The sequence below is a fragment of the Carcharodon carcharias genome, assembly GCF_017639515.1.
Source record: "Carcharodon carcharias isolate sCarCar2 chromosome 27 unlocalized genomic scaffold, sCarCar2.pri SUPER_27_unloc_1, whole genome shotgun sequence".
In the NCBI taxonomy this organism is placed as follows: Eukaryota; Metazoa; Chordata; class Chondrichthyes; order Lamniformes; family Lamnidae; genus Carcharodon; species Carcharodon carcharias.
Window position 1 is genome coordinate 1,767,917 of NW_024470624.1, and position 17,552 is coordinate 1,785,468.

General features: G+C 45.0%; 2 protein-coding genes and 1 long non-coding RNA gene across 3 annotated transcripts in view; 2 read left to right on the plus strand and 1 right to left on the minus strand.

Annotated features, from left to right (window-relative positions):
• Positions 1–17,552, plus strand: part of LOC121273703 (zinc finger protein 229-like) — a 1,112,939-nt gene that overhangs the window by 481,786 nt on the left and 613,601 nt on the right. The gene's annotated exons all lie outside the window — the stretch shown is intronic.
• LOC121273594 (zinc finger protein 585A-like) overlaps positions 1–17,552 on the plus strand; it is a 58,053-nt gene that overhangs the window by 37,782 nt on the left and 2,719 nt on the right. Inside the window, exon 3 of the mRNA XM_041180749.1 lies at positions 12,443–12,948. Within this exon, the coding sequence (XP_041036683.1) occupies positions 12,443–12,948 (506 nt within the window). The remainder of the gene's footprint in view (positions 1–12,442; positions 12,949–17,552) is intronic.
• On the minus strand, positions 4,617–10,510 carry LOC121273731. The gene is made up of 3 exons (XR_005942066.1): positions 10,452–10,510; positions 9,073–9,250; positions 4,617–6,754 (listed from the first exon to the last, which is right to left on the minus strand). It is a non-coding gene; the product is annotated as an uncharacterized LOC121273731 (long non-coding RNA).

Consider the following 17,552-nt stretch of genomic DNA (forward strand, 5'->3'; position numbering starts at 1 on the left):
TTTATTTTTATCGATGCTTTTGCTCACAGATGTTGGACACAGGAGGAAGTTTTAGGTCCCCGTGGAGCTCAATCTTCATTCACAAAGCCCACAGTCTGATTGGCTGGAGCACAAGAGTCCTTCCGGTCTTCCCTCTCTCCCGATTGGTCAAACTACCCCCAGAGAAGACAATGGAGCAGCGGAAGCCGTCGTTGGCGCGGGGGACCCTTTGATCCTCATGACGAATTGAGCGTTTGGCCAATGGGAAACGCCATGCGCAGCACTCCCCCCCCGCCCCGATATGCGCAGTCCCGAGGCTTCCGCCCGCGCGGCGGATAGAGCGGTTGCTCCAGCGCGGGGGACTGAGGGAGCTGCGGCTGCCATTACTAGTCCGGAGCCCAATCTCCAAACTCCTGGAACTGGGATGTAAAGTGGGGGTGGGGGGCGCAATGACCCCACCCTGACACAAAGTACATGTGGGTAGTCACTGGATTTGATTGTGAAGTCGCCTTAGCAAAACAATTTGTTAACTTCAGGTCTAAAAATTCAGACACCTGGTTGACATATTGGTGAGTGTGAAATTGAACCCGAGAGTCAGCACCTTCAGGGGAGGAGAATTGGGGAAAAAGCAGGAGGAGGATAGTCAAATTAATAAGGGCTACAATGTATAGGGAAGAGGGAGCGTGTGGGGGACAGAGGTTTATAGCTTAAGAGGGAGAAGGATGTTTTATGACAACCAGAATTGTCAGTTTCGCATTTCCATCCTGTACTTCCACTTCATTTGTGTTGACATCACAGACTAACATGAGGGATAGATATTGACCAGCACACTGGGGATAACTCCACTGATCTTCTTTGAAATGGTGACATGCATTCTTATACAACTACTTCAACAGGTAGACCAGACCTCAGTTTAACATCTCACCTGAAAGATGACCCCCTCATTACTGCACTGGAATTTAAGTCTTGGTATTTATGTGTTCCAACCCTTGAGTGGGACTGAACACGAGACCTGTGATTCAAGGGCAATAGTGTTACTCATTGAGTTTAGAAGACAGTGATGACTCTTGTAAACCTTCTTTACAGAGTATTAGAAGGGGTCAAATATCACTTCAGGATCTGACAGAGTTACTTGATTAATTGGGATCTGAATATCATCAGTCATTGAATCTAGAAGGGGAAATGTTTGTCTGTTTCATCTGTGGGACAAATTTCAAATGTGAGTGTGAATGGAAAAGCAGTAAATACACACAAGGGATTGAGAGTGTTCCAGTGCACCGACTGTGGAAACAGTTTTAACCAGTTACAGTCTGAAAAAACATTGCACCATTCAGACTGTGGAGAGATCGTAAACATGTGGAAATGTAGGAACTGTGGGAATGCCTTTGGGGCTCCTGACATCGGCTGGGATGTGACCCTCATTGACATTTTTGATGGATGGTGTGGGCCATCTGAGAAATCCTGCCCAAGACATTTCCCCTAAATTCCCTAATGAATTTATCAGTGACTACCTTATATTAATGGTTCCTAGTGCTGGTCTCCCCCAACAAATGTACATCTCTCCACATCAACCATATCAAACCACTTCATAATCTTAAAGTACTCTGATAGGTAAGCCCTCAGTTGTCTCCTTTGTGGAGAAAAAGCTCCAGCCTTGCCTGAAAATCAAACACTCTCAGTATCATCCTTGTGAATCTCTATTCCACCTTCTGAAGGTCATCTCTAATCTTTTTATACTTACGGAGACCCAGAACTGTTCACAGTAGCCCACGTGCATTCTAACCAAAGCTTGATACAGGTTTAACTTGACTTCTCTGGTTTTCAATGCTATTTCTCTCAAAATGAACTCCATATATGGGCCCCACAATTCAGCAAAGATGTCAAGGCCTTGGAAATGGTGCAGGGATTTAACACAGGGACAGGACTGAGGAACTTCAGTTATGTGAACACACTGGAGAGGCCAGGATTGTTCTCCTTAGAGCAGTGAAGGCTAAGAGGAGATTTAATAGATGTGTTCAAGATCATGAACAGTTTACATCGAGGGAATAAAGAGAAGCTGTTTCCGCTGACAAAAGGGTTGTTAACCAGAGGACACAGATTGAAGGTGATTGGCATAAAAGCCAGAGAGCGAATGAGGAAGATAAATCTTCACAGATTCAATGTCTCCAGGTCTCCAACTAAAAGAGCCCACTTGCCCTTTTACAGTTCTTACCCTTCGAGCTTTGACTTCTTAAATCAACTTGGGCCACGCCTTGTGATTGTGAATTCCCTTAGGGTGTTTTTATCAGATTCTCAACCCAGGTTTTCCATTTATCTTAATTTTTTAAAAAATCCAATTCCCAAACTACAAGTTATATTTCTAAAACATGAATGATGAAACTAGATATTCACAACATCTTCCCCAGGAAGAAATGAAAATGTATCACCCTCATAATATCCCACTCAGAATATTACAAATTATAACCTGCTCTACATCTTAACAACAGCCATGATCTTATCGAATGGTGGAGCAGGCCTGAGGGGCCAAATGGCCAACGCCTGATCTTGAGTCCTATGTTTTCATATGTTTAATTATCTTATAACCTGCAATAGACATCATAATCCCTCCATTGTCCACTTCAGATTCACAAGTCTATCTTGATAACAGCACACTGCTGAATGCCATGTCCAGGAATCACAGTCCACTGAAGGTGTAAAATATTACAGCTTGCAATGTTTTCTGAAAGTTTTCTTCTTACAATAATTCTAGCCCAAAGTTCTTTCTGCAAAAGGAGAGTCCTCATTGCTGTTCCTCTGTGAATTTTCAGCTTCAGTTTTTAAAACAGTCTGTTCAGAGTTCACCTTTTGAACTTTATTTTCTTCCATGTTTGTCGTTTCTCCAATGTTTCAATCCAAAGAGAATGTCCTGGTCAATTTCACATTGAAACTGTCTTCCTCTTGCTCAGTTGGAGCTGGAGCTTCATTTTTATGTTCATTTCCCAGATTCAAACATTTTGGATTCTCTTTTTGGAGACAGCAAGCTCAAAATGGGAAAAATAAAGAAATAGGGAAGTCTTGTGAAAACTATACAAAGCACTAGTTACAGCACACCTTGAATACTGTGAACAGTTTTGGTCCCCTTATCTAAGGAAAGATATACTGGCATTGGAGGCAATCCAGAGAAAGTTCACTAGGTTGATCCTCAGGATGGAGGGATTATCTTATGAGGAGAGGCTGAGTAGGTTGGGCCTGTACTCACTGGAATTTAGAAAAATGAGATGCGACCTTATTGAAACATATAAGATTCTTAGGGGGCTTGACAGGGTAGATGCTGAGAGGTTGTTTCCCCTTGTGGGACAGTCTAGGACCAGAGGGCGCAATCTCAGAGTAAGGAGTTGCCCATTTAAAACAGAGGTGAGGAGGAATTTATTCTCTCAGAGGATAGTAAATCTGTGGAATTATTTACTGCAGAGGGCTGTAGATGCCGGGTCATTAAGTATATTGAAGGCTGAGATAGACAGATTTTTAATCAGTAAGGGAACCAGGGGTGATGTGGAAAAGGCAGGAATGTGGAGTTGCGGATTATCAGATCAGCCATGATCTCATTGAATGGCGGAGCAGAATTGATGGGCCTACTTCTGCTCTGATGTTTTATGGTTTTATAAATGGCTTCTTTTTGTGCCAACAGCTCGTTCCTTCATTGGTCAAAATCTTCTTCAGTGATTTTAAGAAGGTTATTCAAATGGTTTTAATGTTCAAGCAGAAAGATTTGATATTCTTGTTTGGAGCATATGGGATCTTGATCTTCAGAAATAGAGGGATTGAGAATAAAAGCAAGGAAGTTTTGCTGAACCTTTATAAAGCTCTGGTTAGGCCACAACTAGAGTATTGAGTCCAGCTCTGGTCACCTCACTTTAGGAAGGATCTGGGGGTCCCTGAGAGGGCGGAGAGGAGATTTACCAGAATGATTCCGGGGTGAGGGATTTTAACCAGAAGGTTAGGTTGAAGAAGCTGGGGTTGTTCCCCTTGAAGCAAAGGAGGTTGAGGGGGGATTTGATAGAGGTGTACAAGATTATGTCAGGTTTAAATAAGGTGGACAAAGAAAAGCTGTTCCCATCAGCTGATGGTACAAAGACGAGGGGGACAGAGAGTTAAAGTTTTGTACGGGTTATATATCTATATCACCGTTCCTTCACTGTCGCTGGGTAAAATCCTGGAACTCCCTCCCCAACAGCACCACATGGTTCAAGAAGGCAGCTCACCACCACCTTCTCAAGGGGCAATTAGGGATGGGAATTAAATACTGGCCCAGCCAACGATAAGCACATCCCATAAAAGAATTCAAATAAAAAGATGCGGCGGGGGGGGGGGGGGGGGGGGGGTTTGAAGAGAAACGTTTTTACACAGTGAGTGCTGATGACCTGGAACTCGCTGCCTCTGAGGGGGGTGGAAGCAGACACAGTGAACGGTTTCAAAATGGAACTAGACGGGCAGTTGAGGGAAATAAGGTTGCAGGGCCATGGGGAGAGAATGGAGCAATAGGTCTGACTGGGTTTGCTCTGCAGAGAACTGCCATGGACTTGCTGGGCTGAATGGCCTCCTCTATTCTATAGGTGGACATCCATTGACTGAATCAAGCAGCAGAAGACATTCTGTGATTCACAACCGTTTATTGTTAAACTATAGTTCAGTACAAATACCAGTTTCCACTCTTCCCTTCTGGATCCTCCCCTTCTGCAGAAGCAGCACACCCCAACCACACCCAGCTCTTAAGTACAGGCTTCACTGAGCATCACCTGCTCTCAACTCACCCTGAAACTTGTCCTGTTTACTCTTAAAGGGACCTGCATTTCCAACATTGCCATCCTCTGCCTTGGTGACTCTGTGATCGAAAGAAAACATTTTCAGCTGCTCCAGTCTCTCCAACTGACTGAAGTCCCTCATCCCTGGTGCCATTCTTGTCAATCTCCTCTGCACCCTCTCGAAGAACTTCACATCTTTCCTAAAGTGTGGGGCCCAGATATAGGGTTCCATTCTAGAGGGATAGAATTGAAAAGCAGGGAGGCTATGTTCAACTTGTTTCGAACCATGGTTAGACTACACTGGGAGTACTGTCAGTATCTGTGATCTCCATTTAGAAAAAGGAAATAGAGGCACTGGAGAAGGGGCAACAAGGATTCACAAAAAGAATACCAGAATTGAGAGCATTTAAGCCTCAGGAAAGGCTGGGGCTGCTTTTCTCTAGAAAAGAGAAGACTGAAGGGTGACCTGATGGAAGCCTTTAAGATAATGAAGGGGTTCAATAATCCAATAGGGATTTCATGAAAAACCACTTTACCCAGCGAGTGGTGAGAATGTGGAACTCGCTACCACAGCGAGTGGTTGAGGTGAATCGCATGAATACATTTAAGGGGAAGCTAGAAACATACATGAGGGAGAAAGGAATAGAAGGATACGCTGGTGGGGGGAGATGAGGTGTGGGTGGAGGCTCATGTGGAGCATAAATACTGACAGAGACCAATTGAGCCGACTGGCCTGGCCCTGAGATGTAGACTCAATGGAACAGAGACAAAGGTATTTATTATAGATCTACCTGTAGTGGTAGGAACAATCACTATTTACTATCCAGGATAAAATAAATGTCCTTCATCAGCTTTTGTAGATCATTTCAGTGGAAATGTGCACTCCCAGGCTCAAAGAGCATCAGCCACCGGAAGCAAAGTTGTGAGACCGGCCAGTCCAGCAGAAAGAAACCCTCCGACCCTCCCACTTCACCAAGTGTCAGAATGAACATGGTTCAGTCCTGGATGTGATTAACAGCAGCAAAAACAGCAGAATCCAACCCCTGTCATCAATTGTGAACTCGTTGGTGTCTCCGCAGGCTGGATAAATGAGTGAATCCCTTCCCACACACGGAGCAGCTGAATGGCTTCTCCCCAGTGTGAGTCCGCTGGTGTGTCTGCAGTGTGGATGAATCTTTGAATGTTTTCCCACAATCAGAGCAAGTGCACGGCCTCTCCCCAGTGTGAACTCGCTTGTGTTCCCGCAGGTCCGACAACCTTCGAAACCTCTTTGTGCAGTGGGAGCAGTTGAGTGGTCTCTCCTCAGTGTGAATGCGCTGGTGGAACATTAGTTCCTGAGAGCTTTTGAAGCTACTCCCACAGTCAGAGCATTTAAAGGGTCTTTCAGTGGTGTGAGTGACATGGTGTGTCAGCAGGTCGGATGACTGAGAGAATTGCTTCCCACACTCAAAGTAGGTGAACGGCCTCTCCCCGGTGTGAACTCACTGGTGTGTCTGCAGGGTGGATGAATGTCCGAATCCCTTCCCACACTCAGAGCAGGTGAATGGCCTGTCACCAGTGTGACTGCGCCGATGAGTTTCCAGCTTCGATGGGGATATGAATCGCTTCCCACAGTCCCCACATTTCCACGGTTTCTCCATGGTGTGCGTATCCTTGTGTTTCTCCAGGTTTGATGATTGGCTGAGGTGTCCACACATGGAACACGTGCACAGTCTCTCCTCACTGTCAACAGTGATGTTTTTTCAGTCTGTGCAACTGGTTAAAGCTCCTTCCACAGTCAGTGCACTGGAAAACTCTCATTTGGGTGGGTGTGTCGGTGCTATTTCAGTCACACTGATGTTTAAAATAGTTTGAAGTCGACACAACAGACAAACAGTTCTCCTACATTTAAAGGCCAATGATATTCAGGTCCTGAAGAATCAAGTGACTCTGTCAGATCTTGACAAGACATTTGGTTTGAGATTTCTGTCTGCAAATCTTCCCCCTCTAATATCCTGTAAAAGGAGTTAACAAAAGTCATCACTGTCAGTGCGGGGTAGAAATTCAGAACAGACAATTCTAGTTTCTATGGAACATTCTTTCCTCTCTCATTCCCCAAAATCAGTAAATCTCTGCCCACACGCTCTCCCTCCATTCTCACTCTGCTGTACCTAATATACACCCTCCCAATTTTCCTGAAGGTGCTAATTCATGCTGATTGACAGATCCATGCGCACTGCTTCCGTACAGCACACAGAGACTTGAAAATCTTCATGCAGGCTGCCAGCCAAAATATTACATCTAAAAATGTGTCAAATACAGAACTGGATCCACAAACAGAACTATCCCAGCAGACCGATCGTGTCAGCTTGCTCCTGCCCCACAGAACTCATTTCTCGTTATCTTGACTCCCTTCTCTCTCCCCTTGTCCAGTCTCTTCCCACCTACATCCGTGATTCCTCTGATACCTTATGTCACATCAACAATTTCCAGTTCCCTGGCCCCAACCACTTCCTCTTCACCATGGACGTCCAATCCCTCTACACCTCCATCCCCCACCAAGATGGTCTGAGGGCCCTTAGCTTCTTCCTCGAAGAGAGGCCTGAACAATCTCCATCCACTACTACTCTCCTCCGTCTGGCTGAACTTGTTCTCACACTGAACAATTTCTCCTTCAACTCCTCTCACTTCCTCCAAGTAAAAGGTGTGGCTACGGGTACCCGCATGGGCCCCAGCTATGCCTGTCTCTTTATGGGGTATGTGGAACATTCCTTGTTCCAGTCCTACTCCGGCCCCCTTCCACAACTCTTTCTCCGGTACATCGATGATTACTTCGGTGCTGCTTCATGCTCTCGTCGGGACTTGGAAAAATTTATTAATTTTGCTTCCAATCTCTACCCCTCCATCATTTTCACGTGGTCCATCTCTGACACTTCCCTTCCCTACCTGGACCTCTCTGTCTCAATCTCTGGTGATAGACTGTCCACCAATATCCATTACAAGCCTACCGACTCCCACAGCTACCTCGACTACAGCTCCTCACACCCCGCTTCCTGTAAGGACTCCATCCCATTCTCTCAGTTCCTTCGCCTCCGTCGCATCTGTTCCGATGATGCTACCTTCAAAAACAGTTCCTCTGACATGTCCTCCTTCTTCCTTAACCGAGGTTTTCCACCCACGGTCGTTGACAGGGCCCTCAACTGTGTCCGGCCCATCTCCCGCGCATCCGCCCTCGCGCCTTCTCCTCCCTCCCAGAAACATGATAGGGTCCCCCTTGTCCTCACTTATCACCCCACCAGCCTCCGCATTCAAAGGATCATCCTCCGCCATTTCCGCCAACTCCAGCATGATGCCACCACCAAACACATCTTCCCTTCACCCCCCCATGTTGGCATTCCGTAGGGATCATTCCCTCCGGGACACCCTGGTCCATTCCTCCATCACCCCTTACTCCTCAACCCCCACCTATGGCACCTCCCCATGCCCACGCAAAAGATGTAACACCTGCCCCTTCACTTCCTCTCTCCTCAACGTCCAAGGGCCCAAACACTCCATTCAAGTGAAGCAGCATTTCACTTGCATTTCCCCCAACTTAGTCTATGGTATTCGTTGCTCCCAATGCGGTCTCCTCTACATTGGAGAGACCAAACGTAAACTTGGCGATGGCTTTGCAGAACACCTGCGGTCTGTCCACAAGAATGACCCAAACATCCCTGTCGCTTGCCATTTTAACACTCCACCCTGCTCTCTTGCCCACATGTCTGTCCTTGGCTTGCTGCATTGTTCCAGTGAAGCCCAACGCAAACTAGAGGAACAGCACCTCATCTTCCGACTAGGCACTTTACAGCCTTCAGGACTGAATATTGAATTCAACAACTTTAGGTCTTGAACTCCCTCCTCCATCCCTATCCCCACCCCCTTTCTGTTTCTTCCCCCTTCCTTTTGTTTTTTCCAATAAATTATAAAGATTTTTCTTTTCCCACCTATTTCCATTATTTTTTAAATATTTTAAAATCTTTTATGCTCCCCCCACCCCCACTGGAGCTATACCTTGAGTGCCCTACCATCCATTCTTAATTAGCACATTCGTTTAGATAATATCACCAACTTCAACACCTATGTGTTCTTTTGTTCTTTTGTCTGTGACATCTTTTGATGATCTCTTCTATCACTGCTTGCTTGTCCCTACAACCACACCACCCCCCTCCACTTCTCTCCCCCCCACCCAACCCCCTCCACTTCTGGCCCCCCCCCAACACACACACACACACACACACACACACACACACACACACCTTAAACCAGCTTATATTCAACGCTTTCTTGGATTCACCTAGTTCTGTTGAAGGGTCATGAGGACTCGAAACGTCAACTCTTTTCTTCTCTGCCAATGCTGCCAGACCTGCTGAGTTTTTCCAGGTAATTCTGTTTTTGTTACAGAACTGGATGACTTGACTCGTGGTATGAGGGATAACTTTATTTCGTAGAGAGAGTTCATATCCTGGAACTTGCTGCCCACAAGGGTGGTGGAAGCAGAGACAATGAATGATTTCAAAATGAAATTGGATGGGCACTTGAAAGAAATAGACTTGCAGGGGGAACGGGGATATAGAGGGGGAATGGGACTGACTGGATTGCTCTACAGTCAGCATGGACTCAACTTGCCAAATGGACCCCTTCTGTGCTGTAATAACTCTATGACTGGAAATATATAATGTCGCTACAGTACTATACTACAAGACTAGAAATAAATGTACTTTATCACAGGGGCATAAATAATATATCTAATATGTACCATCTAACAACACTAGACGTATCTCTGTTATTATGATCCCTGTGAGACCGATAACATTAAAGTAAACAAACTTCCAGACAACCCCAACAGAATAAACCGAAGGACAGGTTTCACTTTTTAAAAACTTTTACCATAACAATCAAACTAAAATCAACATAAATGAAGCGTTAATTAAGAGACAAATAGTATTTGAACACTGGATAAATTTGACTTTAAACAGCTTATAGAATAAAAAAAGGTTCCACAAAATCACAAGCATGTTCCCCCTCTGCATATATGGCACTAATTCCAGATCTGGAACCCACAACTCTCTGTATTTCCCAAGGGGGAGGGGGAAAGAAAGTGTTTTAGCCACAGATGTTGGACACAGGAGGAAGTTTTGTGTGTCTGAAACTAAAAACAAAAGCTGACCCTTTGTCCTGCTATTAACACGTTCTGATCCTTAACTTTAACCCACAGTCAGCACCACCTTCAGTCTTTACCACGACCATTAACACTCCTTTGTCTTGTGTCCACAACATCTTCATCAATCTCTCGTTACCTCCCATCTATCCCTGACCTTCCATCCTGCTCCACCTCCTCCACCTCGCTCTTGACCAGAACAACATGTCTACTTCTTGGTCTCTGAAGAAGGGTCAAGCGGACTCGAAAAGTTAACACTGTTTCTCTCTCCACAGATGCTGCCAGACCTGCTGAGTTTCTCCAACATTTTCTGGTTTTACCCAGACAAATAAATGTGTCAAACTGAGGGAGCAAAGGATGTCAATGTCTTTAAGAGAGAGAAAGAGATACCTGGGCCAACCTTTCCAGAGTCTCCCTGGATTCATTTCCTTTCCCTTCAGTTCCTGCAAGTCAACAATTTACCCCAAGAATGAGGAAAGAAATGGAAATGGGGAGAAAAAAAGTGTTTTACTCACAGATGTCGGACACAAGAGGAAGTTTTAGTCCGTGAAGCTCAACCTTCATTCACACAAAGCCCGCGCCCTGATTGGCTGGAGGACCAGAGTCATTCCGGTCCTCCAACTTTCCCCATTGGTTAATCCCTCACCATGATCGAAAAGGGCGTGCTCTCCTCCGCACATGCGCAGCTTCCCCTCCCGAGTTCTCCGAGCGGCTTCTCGCTCTGACCGGAGCCATCAGCCGGTTGCCTGGAAACCTTGGTTCGAGATGGTGGAGGGGGAACAATGGGTGCGGGCGGGGCTCCCATGTCCGCGCGGCTGGCCTGCAGACTGGAACCCGAGGACATCACCGCGGAGCAGAGTGATTCCTATTGGCTGATTCATGCAGAATCCGTTTAGACGTCACAAGGACTGAGAGGGACGTTCCCAACACACTGTGCCATTGGGAACAATTACACTGGTTACAGAAGGAAAATACTGCGGATTGGACAAGAGCTCAGCGCGGCTTCCGGTCAAAGTCTTTCCCACCCCTACGTGGGCTCGGGTTCCGCTTCCTCATTGTTTTCATACAGCGGATGACAAATGAGGAAATTTGGAGGACCGGAGGGACTTTGGTCCTCCAGCTAATCAGAGCGTGGGCTTTGTGTGAACGAAGATTGAGCTTCACACAGACCAAAACTTCCTCTTGTGTCCAACATCTGTGAGTAAAACACTTTCTTTTCTCCCCCTTTCCATTTCTTTTCTCATTCTGGGGGCAAATTGTTGACTTGCAGGAACTGAAGGGAAAGGAAGTGAATCCAGGGAGGGTGCAGACTCTGGAAAGGTTGGCCTAGGTCTCTCTCTCCCTTAATGACATTGACATCCTTGACTCCCTCAGCTTGACACATTTATTTGTCTGGCTGAAAGGATGGTCTCTTTCCTAATGTTCACAGTTAAAGGGGTGGTTTTCCCAGGAGATGGCTGACATTTAATGGACAATAAATTAATATAGGAACATAGATATGCCTAGTGTTGTTATATGGCTGACATTAGATATATTAGGTATGGTTCTTAAATAAAGATCCTTTTTTATTATTTATAGTCTTGTAGTACAGGACTGTAGCTATGTTATATCTTTAGTCATAGAGTTAATACAACACAGGAGCCCATTCGACAATTTGAGACCGTGCCGACTCTCTGTCGAGCAATCCAGTCAGTCCCATTCCGCCTCTATATCCCTGTTCCCCTGCAAGTTCATTTTCAAATCTTTGATCATCTCTGCTTCCACCATCCTCACAGAATGTAAGTTCCATGTCATGAGCACACACACTACCTAAATAAAGTTCTTTCTCTCATTCCCCCATGTATCAAGTAATATAATGCTGTATGTAACAGATATTGCATTCAGTTTTTAGTGTGATAAATATATTCTGTATGAATCTGTCAATCAGCATGAATTGGCACCTTCAGGAGAATTCAGAGGGTGTATATTAGGTGCAGCAGTGAGAATGGAGGGAGAGTGTGTGGGATGGACATTTACATCTTTTGGGGAATGAGAGAGGTAAGAATGTTCCATAGAAACTAAAATTGTCTGTTCTTCATTTCTATCCTGTACTAACAGTGATGACTTTTGAAAACTCCTTTTACAAGACATTAGAAGAGGACAATTTACAGACAGATACCTCAAACCAAACATCACGTCGAGATGAGACAAGTCACTCAATTCATCAGGACCTGAATATCGGCCTTTGAATCTGGCAGGACAAATGTTTGTCTGTTCCCTCTACTTCTGAAGATTTTAAGTATCAGGGTTGCCTGGAAAAGAAGTGAGGCAGAGACACCCAAGTGAGAGCATTCCTATGCACTGACTGTGGGAATAGCTTCAACCAGTTATAACAACCTGAAAAAACATCGCACCATTCACAGCGGGAGAGACTGCACACTGACCGTTAAGCTCGGGGAAATCACAAAAGGACACCTGGAACATGGAGAAACTGTGGAACTGTGGGGACTGCGGGAAGGAATTCCAGTTCCCATCTACGCTGGAAATTCATCAACGCGTTCACACCGGGGAGAGGCCATTCACATGCTTTGAATGTGGGCAGAGGTTCACTCAGTCATTCAACCTGCTGAAACACCAGCGAGTTCACACTGGAGAGAGGCCGTTCACCTGCTCTGAGTGCGAGAAAGGATTCAGTAATCATTCCAACCTGCGGAGGCACCAGCAAGTTCACACTGGGGAGAGGCCTTTCACCTGCTCTCTGTGTGGAAAAAGATTCACTCAGTTAAACAACCTGCAGGAACACCAGCGAGTTCACACCGGGGAGAGGCCATTCATCTGCTCTCGGTGTGGAAAGGGATTTAATAATTCTTCCAACCTGGTGACGCACAAGCGAGTTCACACTGGGGAGAGGCCATACATCTGCTCGCAGTGTGGGAAAGGATTCAGTGATGTATCCACCCTGCGGAACCACCAGCGAGTTCACACCGGGGAGAGGCCATTCACCTGCTCTGAGTGTGGGAAGGGATTCACTCAGTTATCAAACCTACTGACACACCAGCGAGTTCACAAATGATTCCAGGGGTTGGATTCTGCTGTTATTGCTGCTGTTAATCACATCCAGGACTGAACCATGTTCATTCTGACATTTGGTGAAGTGGGAGGGTCAGAGGGTTTCTTTTGGCTGGACTGGCTGGTCTCACGACTTTGCTTCCAGTGGGCTGATGCTCTTTGAGCCTGGGAGTGCACATTTCCACTGAAATGATCCACAAAAGCTGATGAAGTACATTTATTTTATCCTGGATAGTAAATAGTGATTCTTCCTACCACTACAGATAGATCTAAAATAAATACAGAAAGCATTGGCGAAACTCAGCAGGTCTGGCAGCATCTTTGGTGAGAGAACAGAGTTAACATTTCGAGTCCAATATGACTCTTGTCCAGAATTTCAGAGAGGGAGAAATGTGATGGGTTTGTTGCTGTTGAGAAAGTGGGGAGGGTCCGGTAGAACAAAAGGGAAAATCAGGGATTGGTTAGAGGGCAGGCAAGATTAAATAACAAAAATATCATGGAACAAAAGACAAAGGGAGAGGTAATGGTTGTAGTAAAGAAACAAAGCATTGGTCCAGAGTAAGTGTTAATGGCAGAATAAAAGACAGCTCTGTCTGAAAGCAAAAACATGAAAACAAGATGCAGACTGGCACTTGGCAAAAAAAAATCAAAACACTGGACAGAGTTGACAGTCTGAAGTTGTTGAACTCAATGTTGAGTCCAGAAGATTGTAAAGTGCCTCATCAGAGGATGAGGTGCTGTTCGTCCAGCTTGTGTTGGGCTTCTCGGGAACATTGCAACAGGCCGAGGACAGAAATGTGAACATGAGAGCAAGGTGGTGAATTATAACGGCAGCAACTGGAAGGTCAGGGTCATGCTTGTGGACTGAGCGGAGATGGTCCACAAAGAGGGCAGCAAACAGGGGACAGATGGATTAAAGAGAAACCATTTGGGTTCAGAACATTGTGCATGTCCTTTTACTCTGGTTGTCTTTGATCCTCAAGTAATTTTCTGTTTTCTTTTAACAATGGTCTGTTTCATTACAAACTTTTATCAGTAAGAATATTTGATTTTGCTGATTTTTTATCTTGACTTGATTTCTACACTTTAGGGAAAGTTGGTGAGAGGGGTTGGCAGGCTCTTTAACAGAAAGTGAGTCCCTCTAAGGTAATTGGCAAAGGAGCCAGAGGGCGAGATGAGATTTTATTTTTTGACACAGCAAGTTGTTCTGATCAGCCTGAAAGCATATTCAATAGTATCTTTCTAAAGGGTAAATACTTGAAAGGGAAGAATTTGCAGGGCTGTGAGGAAAGAGCAGAGCAGTTGGATGAATCAGAGAGTCCTTTCAAAGAAATTGCAGGGGCACGGGGGGCCGAATGGACTTGTCCAGCCTGTGAATCTGAGGCTCCTGCTTTTGTGCAGGTTAAAGGGGACAGATTTAATTTCAGCCTCTTGTATTTAAAGAGATGGGTTTCTGTTCAGCTGTGAGTAACCGAGAAAACACTCTCTCCACTCCTCTGTATATTTAAACATCGAACAAAGCCTTGCATGGGCGATTATGGTCAACAGCCTTCCTTAGCTCTCTCTGGACACAGCAAGAAAGCGTTTGACTGCTTAACAATAGTGGCATCCCCTGAAAATAATTCAAACACAACAAAAACAACCTGCATTTATATAGCACCCTTAAACATTTAAGCTTCACAGGAGCGATTATCAAACCAGATCTGACACCAAGCCACTTAGACATATTAGCTCAGATAAATAGTAGCTTGGTCAGAAAGGTAGGTTTTAAGGAGTGAACTAAAAAAGCAAAAAAGGTCAAGGGTCAGAGAGGTTTAGGGAGGGAATTCCAGAGCGTGGGGCAGCTGAAGACATGGCCCCCAGTGGTTGTGCAATTGAAACTGGGGATACTGAAGAGGCCAGAATTAGTGGCGCATAGATATCTCGGAGGGTTGTAGGGATGGAGAAGATGAAAGAGAGGGGGAGATTGCGGGTGTGTGACCACGTGGTGATTTGAATAAAAGGAGGCAGTGAAGGGATTTGAAAAGAATGGGCCCAAATTTAGCTCAATAAAAATTCCATTCACCTTTAAGAGTTAAAACCAGGCCTGGGGAGAATTTTAAAATTGAGGCATTGCTTGAGTGGAAACCAATGTCAGTCAGTGAGCACAGAGGGTGATAGGTGAACGGGACTGAGTGTGAGTTGGGAGACGGGCAGCAGAGTTTCTCTATTGAAGAAAACTGGTCCAGTTCAGTACATTTCCCATCACACCGCTTATGTCTAAGATCAAGCTGACATCATCGTATCCCATTGGGATTGTACAATCTGCTGGTGTCATCACATTCTAAGATGACATCAGCATGTTTATGATTCTAGAATCAGCTGACACCAGACTATAGACTTCATTGGGAGTGTGGGATTAGCTGATGGCTGCACATTGCTTTATCATTGCGCAGGGAGCAAAAACGATCGATTGTGTGAGTTTTTAAACAGAATTTTTAACTACATGTCTAGAATTGATCTTTGGATCTGAAAAATGATCCAGATCAAGAACATTTACCACTAAAATTAAAAATTTGCCAGTGTAAATGTATGTGACTTTTTTGATGACAGTTTGTTATCATTGTTTATAATAAATTGTCAGTGAGGAAACAAATCATTATTTCACACAAACTCAATGTTAGCAAACACTTTTAAAACACACAAAAAAGAGATATTGTTGAAGTTTTCTGTCTTGCACTCATCCGGCCAGAGCCAAGAATACAACTGTCAGAGGGAACAGCAACTTACACTGACTGAGAAACAGGGGATTGATTGGTTGACACATGGACTTAGATTGGTTGAGGGGTTACCATGGGGAATGCACGAGGGCAATTACCCCCCCCAAGCTTTTGTTTAATTGAAAAGGGGAAATGCCTGGACAAATTCCTTTTGCCTGCAGGGGACCAGGCTCTGTGTACAAATACAAAAGCATCCAGGATCTGGATCTGGTCAGCATCTTCACCAAATGTCATTTCTTCCTTGGGCCTTACCATATCCAAATCCATCCATTAATTTTTGAGACGTATTACAGACAGACAAACAGGGATGAAAGCATGCTCTGTATCTGCAAAGCAGAAAAAATAAACAAATTTATTAACAGAACCAATCTCCAGATCCAACAACCTGATCTGAAAACTCTGCTCACATTTTGACAATTGTGACACATTCCACCCCAGCAGCAGAGAAAACCCACAACATTCAAAAACAATCAACATTCAAAATAAAGCAAACTCCAAAAATCTAAAAGAAAAAAGTAAATCTCCCAATGGGATCGGATCCCTTCAAAAATTCCAGGATTCAGATCATCGCCAAAAACAAATCAGTTCTTCCACAAGCCATATCCTTTTGGTGTACTGAGTTTTGTTAAAATCCGTTCATTAGTTTAGGAGATAAATTGTTTACAAACAGAATAGCAGGGATGTATACATTACCTCTGCCCATCTTCAGTGGCAGAGATACTTTCAGTACATTGTGCAGCCCCGATTTCTATTCTCAGCCAGCATTACATAGGGGGCAAAGGGCTGGATTCTCAGACCAGCAAGTCAAGGCAGGCACCCTTTTTAAATGGCCACTTCCCACAATGGATTCAGTGGCCTCTGAAGAGAAGCAGCCTCAGTCCACACTGGGAGTTCCTGCCCCCCAGTCAGTTGGCTTGTGCTGGCTCATGCTCCTGCTGGACGATCTGCCTGTGAGGATAGGAGCGTGTGAGTTTAAAAAGAAACCTGCATTTATGTAGCACCTTTCACCACCTCAGGGCATTTCAATGTGTTTCACTACCACTGAAGCTCTTTCTGAAGTGTTGTCACTGCAGGAAACGTGGAGCCCAATTTGTGCACAGCAAGATCCCATAGACAGCAATGTGATGATGACCAGATCATCTATTTTTCCTGATATTGTTTGAGGGATAAATATCAGACCTCAGAACACTGGGGGCAAGGGGGTTGAGGGTGAGCTACTCCCACCCCTGCTCTCCTTCCAATTATGACCATTCAGTCTTGTGCATCCACCTGAGGGCAGACAGGGCCCTTGGGTTAGACCATAAGACATAGCAGCAGAAATCAGGCCATTCGGCCCATCGAGCCTGCTCCACCATTCAATCATGGCTGATAAGTTTCTCAATCCCAGGCTCCTGCCTTCTCCCTGTAACCTTTGATCCCCTTACCAATCAAGAACCTATCTATCTTGGTCTTAAATACGCTCAATGACCTGGCCTCCACAGCCTTTTGTGGCAATGAATTCCATAGATTCACCACTCTCTGGTTAAAGAAGTTTCTCCTCATCTCTGTTCTAAAAGGTCTTCCCTTTACTCTGAGGTTGTGCCCTCGGGTCCTAGTCTCTCCTATTAATGGAAACATCTTCCCCACGTCCACTCTACCCAGGCCTTTCAGTATTCTGTAAGTTTCAAACAGATTCCCCCCTCATCCTTCTAAACTCCATTGAGTATAGACCCAGAGTCCTCAAACGTTCCTCATATGTTAAGCCTTTCATTCCTGGGATCATTCTAGTGAACCTCCTCTGGACCCTCTCCAGGGCCAGCACATCATTCG